The 20,727-nt window shown below is 37.9% G+C and overlaps 1 protein-coding gene across 1 annotated transcript in view; it reads right to left on the bottom strand.

Annotated features, from left to right (window-relative positions):
- Window positions 1-21: 21 nt before the first annotated feature.
- ITGBL1 (integrin subunit beta like 1) overlaps window positions 22-20,727 on the bottom strand; it is a gene marked incomplete at its 3' end in the record, with an annotated part of 57,794 nt that continues 37,088 nt past the window's right edge. The window contains exon 6 of the mRNA XM_010163635.1: window positions 22-144. Within this exon, the coding sequence (XP_010161937.1) occupies window positions 22-144 (123 nt within the window). The remainder of the gene's footprint in view (window positions 145-20,727) is intronic.

The following is a 20,727-nucleotide window of genomic DNA, read 5'->3' as shown; positions in this document are numbered from 1 at the left end:
ATTATAATATATTAAGTGAACACATACCCCCACAGACATGACCATCCACATTTTCACACTGTCGATCATCACATTCACAGTTTTTGCCATGAACTCTGTTGTCGCCTGGAGGGAAACAAGTGCATTGGCCACATTCACACCTCCCTGCAAGAATGAAGAGTCATGATTTCAGTAAAGTAAAATAAATGGAATAAAAAACAAATTTATTCCACATTCTACCCCCTGAAGACAAACTACAAGTCACTCTGTATTACTTAAAGTATGCGCATAAACGCTATTTAACAAAAACAAACAAACAAACAAACAAACCCAAAAAAACCAGGCACTTGGGGACATGGTTTAGTGGTGGACTTGGCAGTGTTTGGTTTACAGTTGCACCCGATGATCTTAGAGGTCTTTTCCAACCTAAGTGATTGATTCTACCCCTCTTCCATAGCAACCAGAAGCAAAGTATAGCACTGTTATATCTTGGTGGAAACAACAACAATAGGCAACCATTGCCATTGTATGTTTTTCATATCTGAACTTTGTGTGTGTGTGTGTGTGTGTATATATATATATATATGTATACATATATACAAAGTTACATGTATATGTACAGTTATATGTATATATACAGATATATGTATACATATATATAGTATTTGTATATATATGGCATATGTCTAACTGCACAATTAACCTCTTTAATTGATCTAAAATATTTAGCATATACCGTAGAAACTCCAAAATTAATGTGATTAGAATTAGTCTATGCACAGGGCTATCTAAGATATTCTCTATTAATGTAGAAACATAACTCTTCAAATACACCGTCAGACATGTGGAAAGCAAAAATCCCAATAATTCTTCTTGTCTAGCCCTGAGGAAATAGAAGTCAAAGCATAACCTCTGTCAGAATCTTCCCTTCCATCAACCTGTTCACAGGAAAACTCCCCAGAGTTTAAAGGGGGAATAGACTCATCCAAACTCCCACAGATCTTCCACTCCAAAGCCCTCAGAACAGTGAGTATTTAACTGTCAGATGTGAAAAAAGTTAAAATCAATGACAGTCTTACCTTGCACATATATGAGACAAACTCAGTTCAGGGTAACATTGTTTTTGCTATTTCCTAACTTCCAATTTGCCTCCATATTTTAAAAATCCTTTTAATGCATTGCTACTGTGAGAATGCTCTAAATATGACACAAACTGTGGATCAAAGTAATAAATTTAATAGGCTTAGGAAAGGATACAGTGCGTAAAAGAGGTCACCAGAGACATGGATTAGGATGCAGAAAAGCCTGTTCTCAACCTAATTTAATCACAGCATAAGTGAGACTCAACCTGGGCCTGGACACTTCTCTACTGACTTCAGAACCCAAATTTACAGTAGGAGCAACTATAGTTGCAAAGCAAAAACCTCCTCCAAGTGCAGTCTTTCATTATGTAACCAAACAGTTCAGCATGTGCAGTATTTTTTCAGCATTTGCTGAAATATTTTGCTGAGCGGGAGAGGACTGTTAGGACTGTTAAGGAGAACCTCAGTGGGGCTTTTCTAGCTGTAGTTTTTGTGATAATAACACCTTTTAGCTCAACATACTGTCAGATCATTCTTAATCTTTGGGGTTTTTTATTTATTTCTAACCTAAATTTGTTACATTTATTTTTCAAAAAAACCTAGTCTTATTAAGTTGGAGTAGGGGAGGATCTTATTACTTATGGAAGAAATTCCCAGCTCATTTTATAGCTGCTATACTCTTCATCTTCCCAAGCATCAATGTACATTACACTTTCCAGCTGACATTCTATGTGCCAGGATTAAAAAAGACATGCTGATAGAGAGAATAACAGCAAATACTTTATGACAGCTTTATAACATACATAGTTTTAAAACTATGTTGCATTGGCAATTGTGTGAGGATATTCATTCCAGAAAGAAACTTATTATAGGAAGTGCATCTATCACATCACAAAATACAGTTGCATTTGGTAATCATGTCAACATTTAAGATACGATTGTTGACAGAATGGTTGATGATATTAGCCTGCATTCTCTAAGCTATAATTATTTGCCAAGGACAGCTACATTAGAAACTAGAAAAAAGTCATTCCTTAGTACTTAAATATACAGAGAATTTTAATGAGTCCAACATGTCTGGGGCTTTCACATTCTCTTTTTATGCAGCCACCTTAGACAACCTGGTTACTTTTACAAAAATGTCACATCACAGTGTCCCAAAGCACAATCAGTCACCCGTAGGCAGATAGGTACCTGATGAACAGGACCCATCTGTTGTGAAGACTCTGTAAAATAAATGAAAGAACCATCTTTAACAGTGGTATCCTGGCCACCTAATGCTATAATAAGGGGGATGCCTGGAGGACAACAAAATCAGTTTAAGCAAGTTGCTTTGAAGAGAAGAGTCGGTAGAGATAGAAAATTCTCCAGAGGGACAAGCAAAGGAAGGTTTTGTAATGAGGCTCCTGCATGTTCTGTAATTAAGCATTGCCTTCTGTAATGGTTAATTTAATAAGCCAGAATGACCTGAGAGCCCAGTGGCTGGGCACTTGTGCTGGCATGGGAACAGGTTCCTCTCAGTCCCTACTGCAATTAATATTTATTCATTTTAGTTAATGTACAACAGTTTCACCAGCAAAAAAAAAAAAATGAGAAGTATCCCATCCCTAGGCAGATAGGGTAAATTCTTGTCATGTAAGAGATACAAGCACGGGTTGTCTTCCCAAATCAAGCACAAAGGGGATTTAGGCCCTACTTTCTCAATCTCCTCATCTTAGTTAATGAATAAAACAGCAACACATATATTCACAAAAAGCCCAAAATCCTTGTTGATATCTGTGCCTCCTATTTAATTTTTGGTTGGCTCCCACCTAAGTTCAGGGTATGATTTAGATCATCTGACTGCAGGCCTCAGCAGAACTGAAGTGCCTTGAAAATGGACAGAAAACTCAGTTAGTAAGTTATCTGGAAAAGGATTTCTCTGAGCTATTTCTTTACTTTTAAATATTCAAAGATACAGTTATGGCAGTTTAGTACATTTGTACATTTAGTACATTTAGTACATTTAGCACATTCTAAATGCTGAAATTGATACTCAAATTATTAGTTCACCATTCCTTTTCTTCCACAAATATGAAAAAATCAGCACTAGGAACACAAGAGGTGAATTAGTGGTGGCACTAAATAATTGCAACTTTGCACTGGCTTTAAAAGTATATTTTATCTCCAAAAGCACTGAGATTTTGGTCAGTTTATGTAAGGTGGGCTCAACCTGTGGAGACGATTTAACAGAGAATTAAAGTCCTACTGCTTCTGAACAGCTAACTACACAGGATGTAGCAAATGTAAACTTCAAAGGCTCAGTTTATCACCATATAGATAAACACAAAAATTAATAGCATTCTATAAAAATAAATTTCAGGCTGCTTCCCTGGGAAAACCAGGATAAAATATTTGCAGGGTAAGCTTGCTTCAGCCATACTACTACTTTGTCAGATGTATCTGCTACTGAAGTAACAGAAGACACACCTTATTCTGTGACCTTCTTCTCTTAGTTATTGTGATAAAGTACTTACCATACAAATTCAATCATTCAAAAGTAATTTGAAGCTCACATTAAACTGAAAAGGGATCAGCACTTTACTAAACACACTCTCTTTGTCTAGAATAATAGGTTTACCATAGCAACCTGATTATAGAGGGAAAGCTACTGCCAAATACATCCTAAATTCTTTAAATTCCAGGGCATACAGAAACAATTAAGCACAGGAGGACTATAATATTCTGCACCTTCTCAACAGTCTGTGTAAGAGCTACACTTCATGAGTAAAAAGAAGCAAGTTCACCTCAGACATTTTATAGCAAGTGGCTTCCTCTCCTCGCTAAACAGGGACAGTAAATTTCATCGTCTAATGACTTCAATGAAGGAAGCTTTATGACAGAGATTGTATAAGCTATTAGCATTGAAAAGCTTAACCTACTAATGCAATGCAAGATTCCAAAAATGGAATAATTATACAAGACATTTATTTGTCTACAGTCATAATATTCCTCACACCCTTTCCTCCCATTGATGTCAATAGGAGTATTAACTTATTACCAATAATTATTTTTCCTTGAAGACTGAAAAAAGACCAGCTTAGGGTGGGTTTTTTTTGTTTTCAAAGGAAATTGAAGGACCGCATCTCATTAAAATACATAGGTCTGTTAGATAACTGTCTCTAGAATTCTAAAAATGTGTGCTTTAAGCATTTAGCTTTTGACTTTATTCACCATTTACTATAGCATTTTTTCAGTCCTCTTGTCCAACCTTTATGAAAGCAGAACTAAAGTAAACAGTGCCTAGACTTCCACTAAACCTGCTGCCATGCAACTTGCTGTGACCATTAGCTGCATGCATTCAAACCAATTTCCAGCTGCCTATATAGACTGACTGAAAGTCTCTTTTATACAGGTAATTTTCATTTTAAACCACTGTGCTAGAAGTATATAATTTGTGTAGTAAAACATTTTTACCTTGTTATTGCCAGCAAAAATATCAGGAAGAAACAGCAATAGCTTTCAATGTAAAAATAAACACTGAATATAATAAGATGTACTTCATTGTCTTTTCCTGTCTATAACTCTACACCATAAAAGATTTTTCTGTGCATCATGCTGAATTTTTATCTTCTAAATTAAAACAAATAAATAAAGTGATTTTTATTTATTTTTTTTTTTAATGTGTGAGGAATACAGTACCAAATTGCACTGAGATTGTGGTAAAAGCAAAGCAGGTTCACCGGCACTTTGGAAAGACATTGTTTCAGGTTATTGATAAACAGAAGGGAACGTGCCTTTAGGAAGGACTTTTGTGTCCCATGGCTGTCCCAAGCTTAACATCTGAAAGCATTACCTATCAGAAATTGGCAATTTCTTTGTTATAAAGCAATCTCAGGCAACCTGAGCACATTCAGTAAAGCTGCTGTGTCTTTCTGCCAGCAGAACTCATTTCATGCTAGATGGGAACAGATGATCTAAAATAATGTTGAGAAATGGCAAATCAGAGAAGGGGGATGGGAAGATTTATATAGGAGATCACAAAGTTTCAGGGGACACAGTGGGTGGGGGGAAGTGGATGTGACTTAAAGAAGTAATAGATAGGATGTAGCAGCTTCAGGTAAGGAAAAGGAAAATTCACTGAGTGAGTGGTTGAGGGAAAAAATACCGGTAAAGGGAATAAATAGTGCCACTAAATGGGCAAAGAAAATGCAGAGCTTGCCAAAACCAGAGTGGACAGCTGATGAGTCTGAGGTGTTAAGAACAGTGCAATCCAGCTGAGCTTGATAAATGTGAAGAAATTTATAGATTCAAACAGAAAACAACTAGAGAGTTCTCAGTGGGCACACAGTTTATTTTGCATGTCCTATTCCCAAAATGGCCTGGAATGACTTCCTACACCTAGAATGGCTTTTAATTTATATATATATACATATATATATATAGAGAGAGAGAGAGAGAGTAGTGACTAGACAATAAAAAAGAATTCTGCCTTACACAGGGAGGGATCCGTGGTTTTTAAAATGCTGCTAATTCTTGGATCTAGTTGGATGGTTTATGAGGTGCCAGATAACAGGAACCTTTAGAGACATCTTTTGTATGTTCAAAAGTATCCTTGGAACCTCTTTAAACATCTGAATGTCTGGGTGATCTCACACAAGCTATGAAAATGTGGGGATTGGTTTCTTACAAGGATTTTGGGCAAGCAAGAGAAATGTTCTACTTGTAATACATGAACAGTATCATCTGCAACCTCTAGTTGTGTTGGGAAAAAATAATTTTTCCTCTTCTAAAAAAGTTTTATGAACTTGTATCAGTACAGTTCTGTTTATCTCCAATGCTTCAACATGTCTGAAGTTTTGTGACAAAACAGCTAGATGGGCTATCATAACTCTGGGACTACCTCTTCAGCAAAAGGAGTTCAACGTCTACATGAAAAAATCAATTCTCCTGCTGGACTTGAATGCTCATTCCTGCATTGAAGTGCTATTTCACCATGTCAGAGAAATGAAGAACATCAGAGCCCTTAAAACGTGGTTTGTCTTCTGTACAGAGTGCTCAGCTGTAGCTGCAGAGTGAGGAAGGTGCACGGTGCTGCTCATCACAACACACGGACCTTTATCACTGGTACTGATGTTAGCTCATTCCTGGTGAGCACCACAGTGACAGAAGCAGAAGCATGTATGAGATGTATCAGCAGTGTGGTGTCCTGGCTTTGCTGTGCCCTCACAAGTCTTTGCAGGAAAGATAGAAAGCCAACAGCCCAGGAGAGGACATCTTGTACAGCAACTTCCTTGCATTTGAAACATCAGGGGGGAATACTGATGTTTTTGTATTTTAACTGAAGCTACAAGAACCACAAAGGATTTATTTTCTTAGTGTGCACAGGATTGCTATATTAGACTTTTGGGAGTTTGGGGTGCTGGGCTTGTTTTTGTGGAAACCTTCTGGTGAAAAGTGGGGTTTCCACACAAGGATCAAGCAACAACCACTTTTTTTTTTTTTCTGCAGTACATTGTGAAAAATAAAATTGTGTATGTACACCAGAAAAAATGTGCTGCAACTATTACAAGAACAACTACTTGTTCGGTTTGGGTTGGGAACTAACTTTCTGTTTCTAAATCAATACACAGAAAACAAACATGCCTTAAATCTACTCATAAAAAGAGATTATTTGCAGCATGACTGACCCCAGACCTCAACTAAAGATATAAAAGCTCCAGAGAAGAGCTTAGCTGAATCATACAGACATAAAATGAAATGAAAATTGCTTTAATAAATCTAAAGTAATTTCCAAACTTCAGATTTTTTAACTACTTTCTTTCAAGAATTTTGTACAGTGAATCAAACTTTTAGCAACAAGCTCTGAGATTTTTATTTAAATAGTGCCAACAGTAGCTAAAGCATGTAATTAAGGTAAATATCGCTATTTCCCTTAGTCTTACTATGCATTTCTCAACTACAATATCAGCTACTACAATATCAACAGGGCTGAAGTAACTGCAATCAATTATTATCATATAACTATATCACACACTCAGAAGACTTATATCTATAACTGATAACTTTTTGTCCAGGTTGAATTATCTCACGTTAGGCCCATATGTGGCTTCCAATGCCAAGATACTTTCACTAATTGCTTATGTTGATAAACCTATTTTTATTTTAATTTCCATATCATGTTTGGGAAACCTAATCCAAATCTGTGTTAAGTGCTCAGTGACACTGGGTCATCCAGTGGAACGTGGAACATCATCATCCCATGTGATGGGGCTGGGAACAGGTTGAAAGGATTCACAAGGCATGTGCAATGCAGGGAGTGCCATGGTGGCTCTAGGGACTTTGCTGCATACATCTTCTCTTTGCCTTTTCCTTTCGGAGAAGATACCTCATCACCTACACACTCAGTGTCTTGCAATGGCTGTTGGTAAAAAATTGGCTTAAGAAAAACAGCAGAAATTCACAAATTAAGAAAGTCTTTTGTTAAAGCTACCTGAGACTTTCCACTATTGTATGTATTTTTTATGAAGTTCTTCACTCATACAAAGTACCAAGCTGTCTCTCATATAATAAGGTGTGTGGGGTTTTTCTCAGACAGAAAATGTATGTTTTAATCTTTTCAAAACTGAATTGCTTTATAATGTGAAAGAGTATCAAAAAAGATCTTACAATTTAGTTTTGCCTTAAGGGAGAAAAACAAACAAACAAAAAAGCCCAATACAGAAAACAAATATCCCTAAGATAAAAACCCAGGAGAAATAAAAGATAAGTATGTCAGCCCAAGCAACAGAACTCTCACAACTGAATATCCAGGAATGTAAAAGCAAGTGTTATGCAAGAGCAATTGCAAATGGTTGAGACTTGCCCCCCGCTTTAGTACACACGGCATGTATGACTGGAAGCCTAATTGCACAGTTGGCATATGGCATCTGAAGTAAATGCTCTTCCTTTGTGACAGCCTAATAGTGAAATACTTCTTTAGATTAAATCCACTCAACAGCACCACTTTACAGATTTAGCATCAGATAGTCTTTTACAGCTCTGCTGATCAGCACTACTGATTTATATCTTCTTTTCCATGTTGCTTTTCTCTTTTTTTTTCTTCTTTTCTCCTTCTCTTTAAACATTTGGGTAAAAAGCACTGCTGTGCTGCTAGTTTCCTTTTCAGATTGTTAACTTGTTGACATCTGCTATCATCATCAAGTCGGCATGTCTCCTCCATCTGCCCCCTCTCAGTAGCAATGGTTTGAGGATAAACTCCTTGAAGGCTGTTATTGTGTTTCTGCACAGCCAACCAGGAATTTCAAGAGGAGTTCCAGGAGAGGAGTCATCAAGAACACCCCTTCCCACTTTGCAAGAGCAGCATTTTAGCTGTATGCCTCACTTTTCCTAGTGATATCTTCCTCAGGTCTCCCATTGAGGGCATGCCCTTGACAATCCGGTCACTATATTAAGGGGACAAGTAGGACTACAAAGGCAATTACTTCTCTGTTTGAAAGAAATGTGACAGGCAATGTCACCACACAGAGGAGAGATGTGTGAAGAAGACAAGAAAGAAGGTGGCAAAACACTTTCTAGAGAAATGTGTTGTTGAGGCAGAGAACAGTGGAAATGGAAGAGGAGGAGGAGGAATCCGTTGCGGAAAAATAGAAAAACTAGACAGCATGACAAATGTCACTCCAAAGATGTAAAAAACCTAGAATTCAGCAAGTCATAATCTGATTTTTTCCACCCTTCCTCCCTCCCCTTTTCGCTCACCTCAATAAAAATAGTTCCTCTTTCTTCCATTAGCTTCTTCTTTGTCTGCTTTTTTCTCTACTTCTTTTTTTTTTTTCCCTCTTTCCACTTTGTCCAATGTGCCCTCCACTCCTTTAAAATGTTTCACTGCTGGGTACTGAAAATTTTGTACTTCTACAAATCACCTCATCTTTAAGATCACCCCATGTTACCTTCTCCAGCTTGCACTGAACTCTGTCTTTTCATCTCTTTTTCCATTCTTTCCCTCCAAAGTGCTTTCAGTAACTCAAACTATCAAGAAAAGACACTGTAAAGAGATGCCAATCAATCAAGTAGAGGATACACATCATTCTACTAAAACTAACATCTTCTCCATAGAATATGAGAAATGAAGTATTGTGTTTGATTTAAAGGACCTGACTTAAGAATGCTTTTCCTTCACCTTGACAACTATCAGGACAAATAAGTCTCATTTCCCTTTCAGCCTGTCCAAGTGTCTGATGCTTAACATAAGCTGCTACAAAATATTTCTAGCAAAACCCAAACATAATAAAGAGGCACAATCCAACAGCGAAAGATATATGAAACACAAGGACATTGTTCAAGAAGCTGTGATGGCTATTGAGCCATTTACAGCTTTATACATTTGACTGCCTTATCATCCAGAGGATTGACTGCTTACCCCTTTTTTACATGATCTGCAACTCATGTAATGAGTCATAGCACTAATTCCACTGAGATATTTAATTTGCAGATTAATTTACTAGAAAATGTCAACTGCTTTGTGGAAGTTTAATCACCAAAATGTTAACCTTGTTCACTTCCTACTGATGCCTGTTGTTTATTAGGTGGTAAATTTCAAGTTATTTTAGGGTTGTAATACAAGCCTATCTATTAAAATGCTTAAACTCTTAGACACTCTGCACTTTGAAGCTTTAGCCAAGATTAAAGAGCTTTATAATGGCAAAACAACAATATGAAAAGATTCAACTGCATAGCAACCATCAATATTATTTACTGATAACAGACTGCTAAGTTCAGAAACCATGGCAACAAATGACATCACACTGCATCTACCTTATTGATTAGCTTTCACCTCAAGACTTTTTCCAGAAATGAAAGACATTACCTAGCAACTGCATCATCTACTGAGCTGTTCCATGCTAAAATGCTCTTACCCTTCACTTGTAAGCAAATTTTTCCTTTTTGTTGCCAACTGGCCAGATTGTGCACTAGCCTCTCATGACAAGGCTCTCTATTTAATCTGTTGTAAAGACACTGCCTTATGGCTCCTAAAATCTTTGCCCCAAATGTAATTGCATCTATGAAATAATGCTTCTTCTCACTGACCAAAAAGGCTGGCTCTAAGGAGAAGTATGTAATGTGTAAAGAGGGAATTAAAGGCCTGATTGTAACAACTTTTTAAATGCAAACTTTATCATTTTCCCAGTCTTGGATTTCAACTATTTGTAGTAAATTCTTCATTGTAGGTAACCTTGAGTTTACAGATTTCAGGAAGACTGCATAGCAACAATGAAACAGTGAGCCAAGAGTTATCAAAGGAGACCAGCTAGGCACATTATGTATCACGCTACAAGTGTACTTGTTTAAATTCCTTGAAAGTAACACCCTCTTTGCTCATCTGTCTTGATGACCCCATGAGCAGGCAAGGATACTGTCTGTTAAGACTGAGTTAGAGAGAACAGGTATAATTATGAGCTACACATATTTATACTCAGTCTCCTGTCTGGAGGACCTGAATAAAACCTAGCAATTAAAGACACTTAGCAGTTTTCAAGCTAGTTGAAACACAGGCAGCAAGTAATTAAAGCCCACCAGTGAGGTCACACTACTCCTACAATGTCTGCCACAGAAAAGATGGACCTGTGATCAGTCTCTGAGCCTTCCTGACAAATACAATAGTACTTTGAAACACTAAAATTAAGGCAATTCATTTAAATTAGTTAACTCAAGCTTTGACTGGAACTAACCTTCATTTTGCCAATCAGTCACAAGCAACAGATTTACCTGTGTGCTGAAGCTGGAGCTGCAAAACAGCAGCCCCACCATGCAGACACGTGCCCCATCTCTGCCACCTGCTTTCACTCCTGACCCACATTACCACCAGATACTCTGTGTCTGCTCCAGCAGGATAGCACACTGAAAATGCTGACAGGCAGAAAACATGTCTGGAAGAGCCTCAACCCCTGGTCAGGGTCACCCACTGGACAGAAGAGGAAATGCCACTGATGAGCAAAAGAGGTGCTTGAAATTGAATGGAAACTAGTGGCCAAGAAAGCATTTCTCACATCAGTGCAAGAACTGCTATACTACCACACAACACAAACTCCTGGGAGAGCCAGGGAAGGTTTATATTACTCACAATTCTTCCTACAATTCCTCTCTGAAAAGAGGGAGGGAGAAGAAAGAGTCCAACATTCTCCAGAAAGCATTAAAAGCTCTCCAGCAGATGAAAATTCAAAACACACAACTAGTCATTAGTCCCTTGAAAATTTCAGTCAATATGATTTTGAGGAAAAATGGTCACATAAAGTGTCAGTAATATGCTTGATATTAAATATTGTATCTCTTTTGTTTTAAGGATATGGCTAATATTTTTTTGTTTTAAAAGTCACTGTTTAAAAAGTGAGAATTTTATCAACACTGATACATGGAAAAATTTAAGATTAAAATAAAAATAACAAAATATCAAATTTTTATAGCATCGGAAACATTCTGAAGTCAAATGAAGCAAAAATAGAAAAGCTAAGGTCTATTATATAAATCAGAGAGTAAGAGGATCTTTTACAACTGATTAAAAATGTTAAGACTGTAAAGCCTGATAAGTACTGTAGGGAATTCTATGCTAAATTTGAAACATCTATCCCCTTCTATTTTGGAAATAAGTATAGATATTACACAAAGCACTGCTTTGTCAGTCTCCTCAGTCATCACATAAGAACACAAAGACAATGAAAATAGTGCTTTCTACAGACCAATTGCTTTATTAAATATTTAAAAATTCATCAGAAATGAGATTGCTGGCTAAAAAAGCAATCCTTTCAAGGAAAAAGTAATAGACACTGCAACAATTTCTAGCAAAAAAATATCTGCCAGTGGACTGAGTGGTTTTATCTTTGTGGGTAGAGAAAAAAATGTATCAAAGCCATCAGCTGTATCAATTTGTGTGCCTTTTCTTCCCCCATATACTTTGTCTAAGCAGGTCCACTAAATTGTAAGCGAAAACTGCCTATTCCTCACCAATGAATGTATGGAGAACATAGTCTTCCCAGAGACAGCAGTCATTATTATAGAAACCTGAAGGTAGATGCGACTCCCTGCCCACTCCACCTATTTAGGAGTATTTCTTTGCAACTTGGGAGCAAGGTTACTGCAGTGGAGAGGAAAGAAAGAATTCAGCCCTTCAGATAAACCAGGCTAGAGAAATAAACCTGACAAAAGTCTAATTGAGTACTTTTTTAACCTTAACAAAAGCTCACTGAAAAGTTGTCTAAGTGGTTGCCAAGGCAGCAGAAGATGGGACATGGAGAGAAGAGAATTCCATTACAATGACTAGTTATACTTTGGTAAGCACATTCTGGAATATGTACATCTAAGAAATGTAATCTAACAGGTTCCACCAAAGAAAAGATTCCAAAACTAAAGCCACTGCTGAGGATGAAGGCAAAATTTTGATGGGGAATCAAAAGGTAAAAGAGGGAAGACCGGACATACTAAAACCTTACAAATCTGCAAACAAGATTTTAAAAGCAGATTCCTAGATGAGGAAAATGGGAAACATCTGGCCATGAAGTCAAATACAAAAGCAGAATGAGTAACAGGGAAGAAGTAAACTCAAAGGATATTGCAGTGCCCCAAACACCCTGAAAAATGGAGAAAAGATGATGTGAAATTGAAGGAAAGAGCAAAGATGCCTGCAAATCACAAAATTACAGAAACACTTAGGTTGCAAAAGACCTTTAAGATCATCGAGGCCAACCATTAACCTAACACTCCCAAGTCCACCTCTAAACCATGTCCCTAAGCACCACATCTACACATCTTTACCTCCAGGGATGGTGACTTCACCACTTTCCTAGGCAGCCTGTTCCAATGCTTGATAATCCTTTCAGTGAAGAAATTTTTCCTAACATCCAATCTAAACCTCCCCTGGTGCAACTTGAGGCCATTTCCTCTTGTCCTGTCACTTGTTGCTTGGGAGAGGAGACCAACATCCACCTCGCTACAACCTCCTTTCAAGTAATTTTAGAGAGCAATAAGGTCTCCCCTTATCACTGAGGAACAGACAAGTGAGGCAGGCAAGTATCAGAGCTCACAGAAGTGGGTGACAGTGTGAAAACAGAAAGTGAGGTATCTGCCAAAAGAAAGAAGAGAGGAAGAAGAAGAACCTGTGTCTGATACTCAACAAAATAAGGCAGATTAATCTCAAAAATACAACGGTATGCAAAAGGGGTGAGGATGGGGGGTGAGTTCTGAGGAAGATGCTCCAGTAAGTGGTAACCCAGATGTCCTGAGGAAAATTTTTCCAATTTGTAGAAAAGAAGTAGCATTAAAAGAGAATTAAAGACAACAGCTAGCTCAAGCAGTGGTGTGAAGAGACAAAACCTACATCATCCTCTAAAAGCAAAAGAACTTCTGTGCAAGTCAAAATGACTTTATCTATGGAAAGAGCCAACACATTTTCCATAATAATAAATAATCAGACCCCATTTCCATAGGAAGACAGCTCTGACTAATCAAGACATTCACCTTGCTGAACTATGAAGCAATGTATCATTTTACAGACCGCTGAGTCTACAGGAAGAAACACTATTTCCTGCATCACCATGGTTCAAAACTTTGCCAGCTGATTTTTATTGTCTAAGAATAATTTTTCGCTCACAGCTATGGCCACCTTTCCTCTTACACAGTGGCACCAAACCACCCCTGAACCACCATGGTTCATAAGGATTGAATGGTGGCCATAACATGTGGGAAGTGTGGTGGCACAGTTAGAAAGCTTATGCTGACCTGCAGAAAAACAGTGTTCCCACCTGGCTGTTCAATCCTAGATCCTTCTTTCAGCAGAAACAACCATTACCATTACTTTATGTTTACTTGTTATAACTAGAAAGTGCATGGTTGCACCTTCTGAGTTTCACCATGGATCTGAATTTAGGCAGATCATTGGTAATCCACCTTCTAGTCTACAAGAATGAAGCAGGATTACAGAACACGAGAGCGGAGCACTCACAAACAGTGTATTAAAAGCAGACAGTGTGCAAAGTGATTTTATGGAAAATAAACAAACAAACAAAACAACCCCACAACCTATGCCTTGCAAGAAGGGGGAATTTGCAAAGAGCATCTCCAGGTGGAGAGAGACAATGTGGGGGAAACTGCCCGTTACAGCTGCAAGATGCCATTTAGCAGCTGACAGGAGCTCTTGTGCTGCTGTGAAAGTCAGGCACTCCTGGGCCTTGGCTCCTGCTGCAGTCAAAGGATTCACAAGAGCTGGTAGCTCTTGGCTTGCATGAGAGGTGATGGCTCACAGGAGCTTGGTGCTTATAAGTCCCTCAGCTCTGCTGCTCATGGAGGTATTGCCACACTTGGGGCAGAAGGCAGAAGTCCTGCTGAGCCCTGAGCTTCAGGGCATCTTTTGACAGCAGCAGGATCCAACCCTGCTGTAAGGTGGCTGCTCTGGAGATGAACTCAGCTGTTGAGCTTGGACCTGTATACTCACAAGCACTGGAGATGAACCAGTCAGCTCTGCAGTGAGTGTAAAGTACCATTTGTTGTTCATGGCTTTCACTGAGAGGGATTATACTGGTATAAGAGAGCAGACAGGAGGCAAATCCCAGTGGTGAGAATCATTGTTGCAGCACCAGGATGCCATCTCCCCTTTTAGCATGGCATGAATTAATGCTAAAGCCATGTTTGCTCATATGGATTTTTACAAACTATCAAAAATTCATCCCAGCCCTTTTCCAGGAAATGTCAGAGTCCTGTTTAGCAAATAAGAAAAAACAAAAAAACCCCACAATTACTTCTAACCAGATTGAACGGAATGAGTTTGGCAAGCTCTGTCATACCTGATTTCAGCTGGAAATCAGGCCCAGATGAACATGCCACACTTATCCTAAACATCTTGTTAGAGAAACAAAATAGGCCTGGTATTACCAGTTTGAATTTGTCAAAATTGCTTTAAGCACAGCATGAATGTGGGATTTACTTTTATTGCTGGTTTAGAGGAAAGTACCCCAAATTACTCAGAAAAATAAAAGCAACAGTTCAATGTTATGCTTAAAAAACCAATTAATTCTGCAGATCTGTTTTTTAAGCTAATAAAGGTTTTGTTTTGCTTTGCTTTGTTTTTAACAGCAAGCAATAATGAACTAAACAGCATTTATTTCATAAAAAGAGGTAGATTGGCTCCTCTTTGCTCATATGGTCATAAGATAATGGTATGTAAGCCTCCTCTCAGTAGTTCCATGCAACTGAAAAATCAGTGTGTTATTAAATTCCTGTGCAGGAAGACGTAAGGTCCCAGTAACTGCTTGGATTTTTACCCTTCTCCCCAGGAATCTGAGTTATGGCAGAGCACTGAGGGCAGCAAATAAGAGGCTGCCACAGAAGAATTAGTAATTTTGTTGCTATTTTCATTTCCCTCTCCTGGAGCGAAGGAGGCTAGTGAGGCTTTGTGCTGAGGGAGTGGGAAGAAATAAGGAAAATAATCAGTAGAACTCATTATTTTGCTGTGAGAAAAAGTGGGAGGCATAAGTTATAGGGGGCGGTAACTGTAGATCAGACAAGGGCAGAAACTGATACTCAGTTGTGAGAGGAAAAAGAGCAGTGGAGACATCAGCTGAAAAGAAGCAGCAACCACATGTACTATAACATCAGTAGCATGCAAAACACGTTCAGACTCTTGCAGTGCACACACACTCACGCTCACAGAAATTAAGCATTTATTTTAAAAAGTCAGTCACTCTTTGCTTCCTTCTCAAGAGCAGCAGCCCTGCCTCCTTCCCAGCAGTGAGGCTGCATGCATCTCAGCATCACTGCCAGAGACATCAGGTCTCTCCACCTTGCACAGTAATCATAAATGGCTTTCAGAAGTTGTGATGGGAAAAGGGGTCAGCAGGCAGAGCTGCAGTGGGTGACTGCCAGAGCAGGCTGTGTTGCAGCAGAGCTGGACAGCCTGGGATTGTCGTTCTCAGGATCAGGAGCCTGAGCACAGACAGATCACAATGACAGAATTTAATATTTTCCTTGAAGCTTTCATTATCAGCACTACTACTTAAATGAATGACTCATTCATCTATCCTGTCTCAAAGATCACAACAGGAAACATTACACCCATCTCTATCTCTTTCTCCACTACTTTATTTATAGCTGCAATTAATGAAAAAGAAGTGTATTCTACCAGGAAGTTTCACTACACAAGTGAAAACTATGTACAAACCAAATAGTTTATACAGTATAACAAATACATATAAAATAAAACTCCCTCACTTTTAGTATCTATCTGAAAGACAATCTAGGCTTACCCAAAAAAAGCCACCACTGACAAGCAGAGGTTAGTGTTCAGTAGACCAATAAAATCAGCGTAAAAAACCAAACAAACCCCACCCAAAATGTCAAAAGACATGTTGAGTGCAACATTTCAATAGGACAAGGCGTAATGGTTTTAAACTAAAAGACGGTAGATTCGGACTAGATATAAGGAAGAAATTTTTTACAATTAGCCTGGTGAAACACTGGCACAGGTTGCCCAGAGAGGTGGTAGAAGACCCATCCCTGGAAACATTCAAGGTCAGGTTGAACTGAGCTCTGAGCCACCTGATCTAGTTCAAGATGTCCCTGCTTACTGCAGGGGGGTCGGACTAGATGACTTTTAAAGGTCCCTTCCAAACCAAACTATTCTATGATTCTATGTTTCTGTTTTCTGAAAATACAATTATTTTCATGGGCATTTTTTCCCCAAAGACCTTTATTTGAAAAACTTTAGTACAAACTGATATAGGTACCGTCTGCACAAATAAACCCATGCAAGAGCTCCTTAAAGTAAAAAAATAACAAATGCTGAACTTTCACAACAAATTATAACAAAATCACACTATCACATGACTTACCATGATACTGAAGATCAATATAATTCTAGGGAAAATAACCCCACCAACCCCCCAGAATGTCAGATTAAAATAACTTCCAAATAGAGCAAAATTTATGTCAGGAGGTTTGCAACACATACAGAGATCTCAAACAATGCAAACAGCACTCACGAGTCAAATGGTGCAATTCTGTTTCATGTTATCTTCAACAAGTAGACCCTAAAACCAAATACAGAACAAGCCCCTGGTTGCTTCAATACTGAAGGGTAAGAAATTACATGTCATCTTTTAACTCATTCTTCTGCTTCTGCTAGAAAGGACATAAAGCCTTTAAGGATTGAATTGTACAGACTTTCCAAACAAAGCTGGATCCAAAACTCAGTTATCAGCATGAATACAGATGCTTAGCAGAGTTTAACTCCTCAAGCATGCTGCTACACTAATATGGTTTCATATCTGGAGCTAGATCTTGTATGGCTAACATACTGTGAAACACAAACTCAGGACTTTCTGTAAAAGACCCTATGGACAAACTCTTAGCAATGCTGAAGAGTTTTGAGCTGATCCATGGCCTATGTTCCTAACAAAATTATATATTTGTCTGAAGAATCTTATTAACTCCTAGACAGCTGTATATACCACACAAAACCCTTAATTAGACACGAACCATAGTAACTAGGGAGATATGGCTGGAACTCAGGCTGTGTTGAAGCTTGTATATTTGTCTTCTGCAGATAGATTTCTAATGAAAATAAGCTCAATTTTAAGAATGTCTGTGGCTCCAAATATATCAGTAAAAGAGAGCCCCACTAGATAGCACAAAGCAAACCATAAACTAGCCAACAAGAAATGTATTTATGTAGAACCTGAAACCCAGAAGGAGCAGCTCTCTAAACTCCCCCCTTTAGCTTTCCTCTTGCCATCAATGCTCTCTTCCCAGGGAAGTCCAGGCAGTTGCAGGGATTGCCTGCTGCAAGGAAACAAGTTACTGAGTAGTTAAGTGACCAGTGACCCTCCAATTCTCATGTACTTGTTACACAAGGGAAAAAGGGAACACAGCACAACATAAATTAACAGCAATATCTGTACAGATATACAAACTGGAGAGCTATATGCATTGATGAGTGTCTTAGCTTCTCCTTTTCGTAAGAATATATGAAAAACGCTACTCTCAAGTGTTAGCCTAGTACCATGAAATCGCACCATCCCAAATTAGCAAAGAGATAGACTAAGTGTCTAGCACTGCTGTCTCCTACTCCTAAGGGACTGCAATGTGTTATCTTTAATTGAAATTAATTCATTTGTATCGATGGGAAAATGAAACTGTTGCCATGAAGCAATGCAGCAAAATTCAACATATTTATGTGTCCTTGTGGGAAAGTCTTTCAGCTAATGTGAGTAACAATGCAATCAATGGGGATCACAGAACAGTTGAGGTGGAAAGGCACCCCAGTAGACTGTCTAGTCCAAACCCTCTGCTCAGTGCAGGGTGATTACAGCAGGCTGCCCAGAATTGTGTCCAGTTGGGTTTTGAATGGCTCCAAGGATGGAGACGACACAAAATCTTTAGGCAACTTCTTCCAGTGTGTAACAACCCTTGCAGCAAGTTGTTTTTTTTTTTTCATCTTAATCCTTTTCCTCTTCTGATCTACTATGCCACCAGGATGATCATGGGTTTCCATTACCCAGGAAAAAAAATCACAGAATTTTAAGATAAATTATTACAATACCTCCCGTGTAAGTGAAGAAAAAAAATAAATTTGGTTGATTAATTAGAGATCACTAAGATTTTTGGGGAAAAACAAACATAAGTTTCACAAAAGCTTGTGGGGGAAATACACAATATGCATTTGCACTCAACAGTTCTTTGTGATTCATCAAGAAAAAGAAACGGTCTGGAAAATTGAATATTTTATAGAACCTAAAATCTCCACCCTGCACTCCTTTGAAAATGAAGTTATGTATCTGTTTTGCTGTATACTATTTTTGACTAACATATCATGTTTTTTCCAAATACAAAAATTAGGACCAGAATAAATATGGTAACATATTTTACTGACTTCTAAGTAACATAGAAATTAATTCTTAAAAGTGTGCTTTTGCTACATTTAAGCTACATTTAAGACAGTGATAGATTCCAAATTTCTATAAAGAATGCGCTTCAAGTAACTCACTTTTCTTACCCCACTGGGCACAAAGTCCTCAAAAAGAATCTCAAGATTTAAAAGTGAAGTGACATTCATTAAAGCAGAAAGAACTACTCTGGTTATCAAAACTGGGCTCCTAATTTATTGTAAATATATTTCCTAGGGAAGATGAATGTTTGTAAGACATTCCTTCAGAAACAAGCCAATTTTTTAAATGACAAGATTAATCTTCCTAAATGTTCTATCAAGAAATTTCAACTTATTTTTCTGTTTTCTTTGATTAAAGAATCAAATAGCTTGTAAAAAATATTCAGGGTTCTTATCTTTGAGTCAGTCAGTAGCACTGACTATAATACCTGATGGTTTGTCTAAACTCTAGCACAAGAGCTACAGTAAGAGCTCAAATCCAGATTAGACACAAAGGTATTTTATATCCAAAACAAAATAATAATAAAAAAAAATCTGATCTACACTGCAGTGAGAGATTCTCAGGAGCAGTCTGCAATTGGAAAACAAAAATTTACAGAGCATGAAGACTGCCACAAACATTACCATTCTCTGATGGGAGGACAAGGTGTAGTTCTTTTTCAGCATCTCTTAACATAAATCATCAATTCATCTCCTCAAAACAAAACACTCTTCCTTTGGGAAAAGGTGAGAAAAAGAGCAAGTCTCAAGTGGTAACACTCTTCCTTGGCAGGCAACTGAAAGGCACTTGAATATGGTGGGGATGCTGTGTAAGAGCATACATAGGTTAGAATGAATTTGAAACACAAGGAAAAACAAAAGGGTTTTCAAGGAAATTCAAGAGGACAAGCAGTGCCTAATAAAGCAAGGCAGCAAGCCTGAAAAGCAGATCAACAACTTGAATGCAAAGCTAAGCCAAGTATTTAAAAGGGGAATTCTAATAGAAGATGGTCATAAACAGAGCAGCCTGCAAGGCAAGTGTGTTTAACTAAAACAAATGACATGGATCGAAGTCAGGTGTGAAACAACTGTAAGCTGTTGAGATTTCTGAAGTTTTAAAAATAGATTGCTTTATATCTTTTAAACAGTGCATTTTTCTGGGCTACGTTGAGAGTAACTCTGATGTATAACAAAGTTATCACGATAGTATCATTGTAGACTTGAAATAGTCTACAGTTATGAAGAAACATAAAAAGTAAAAGTCAGTATAGGTCTATGAGAGACATCTGTTTTGTACCAAGACAGGTCCAAAGCACATCAATGCATACCTTCTCTCAAAAAAACCAAAAAAAACAACAACAACAAAAAAAGTATATTCTACAAAGCACTAGTACAATTTCTGGCAAAACAAATGTGACAGTAGGATAAAGCTTCAAAAGCACAGCAGCCTGGCAATTCCAAATTACACAAAACAGATCCCCTTACCTGGGCCCCTTTTATATAGCAGGATATAGTATGGCTGAACACAGAATTAATTATGCAATGGTGCCAAGTGTCGTCACTACTGTTTTCATTCGCTTACATACTTCTAAGTAGATAACTGTAACTGCTTTGTTCTTATCACATGCAATATGCAGAAAAAGCTAAAATTACTTGAAATTGAATGTTTATCATCTTAAAACACAGAGGCTGTAGTCTACAGAGTTTATCATGGTTAAAGACAACAGTCATCTCTCATTTTGCATTAAATTAATTTCATATCCAGTCCACATTATCTAAAAA

Source organism: Antrostomus carolinensis, unplaced genomic scaffold (assembly GCF_000700745.2).
Source record: "Antrostomus carolinensis isolate BGI_N321 unplaced genomic scaffold, ASM70074v2 scaffold7400, whole genome shotgun sequence".
Classification (NCBI taxonomy): domain Eukaryota; kingdom Metazoa; phylum Chordata; class Aves; order Caprimulgiformes; family Caprimulgidae; genus Antrostomus; species Antrostomus carolinensis.
Note: the sequence above shows the minus strand (reverse complement) of the source record. Positions and strands in the feature narration are given on the sequence as shown.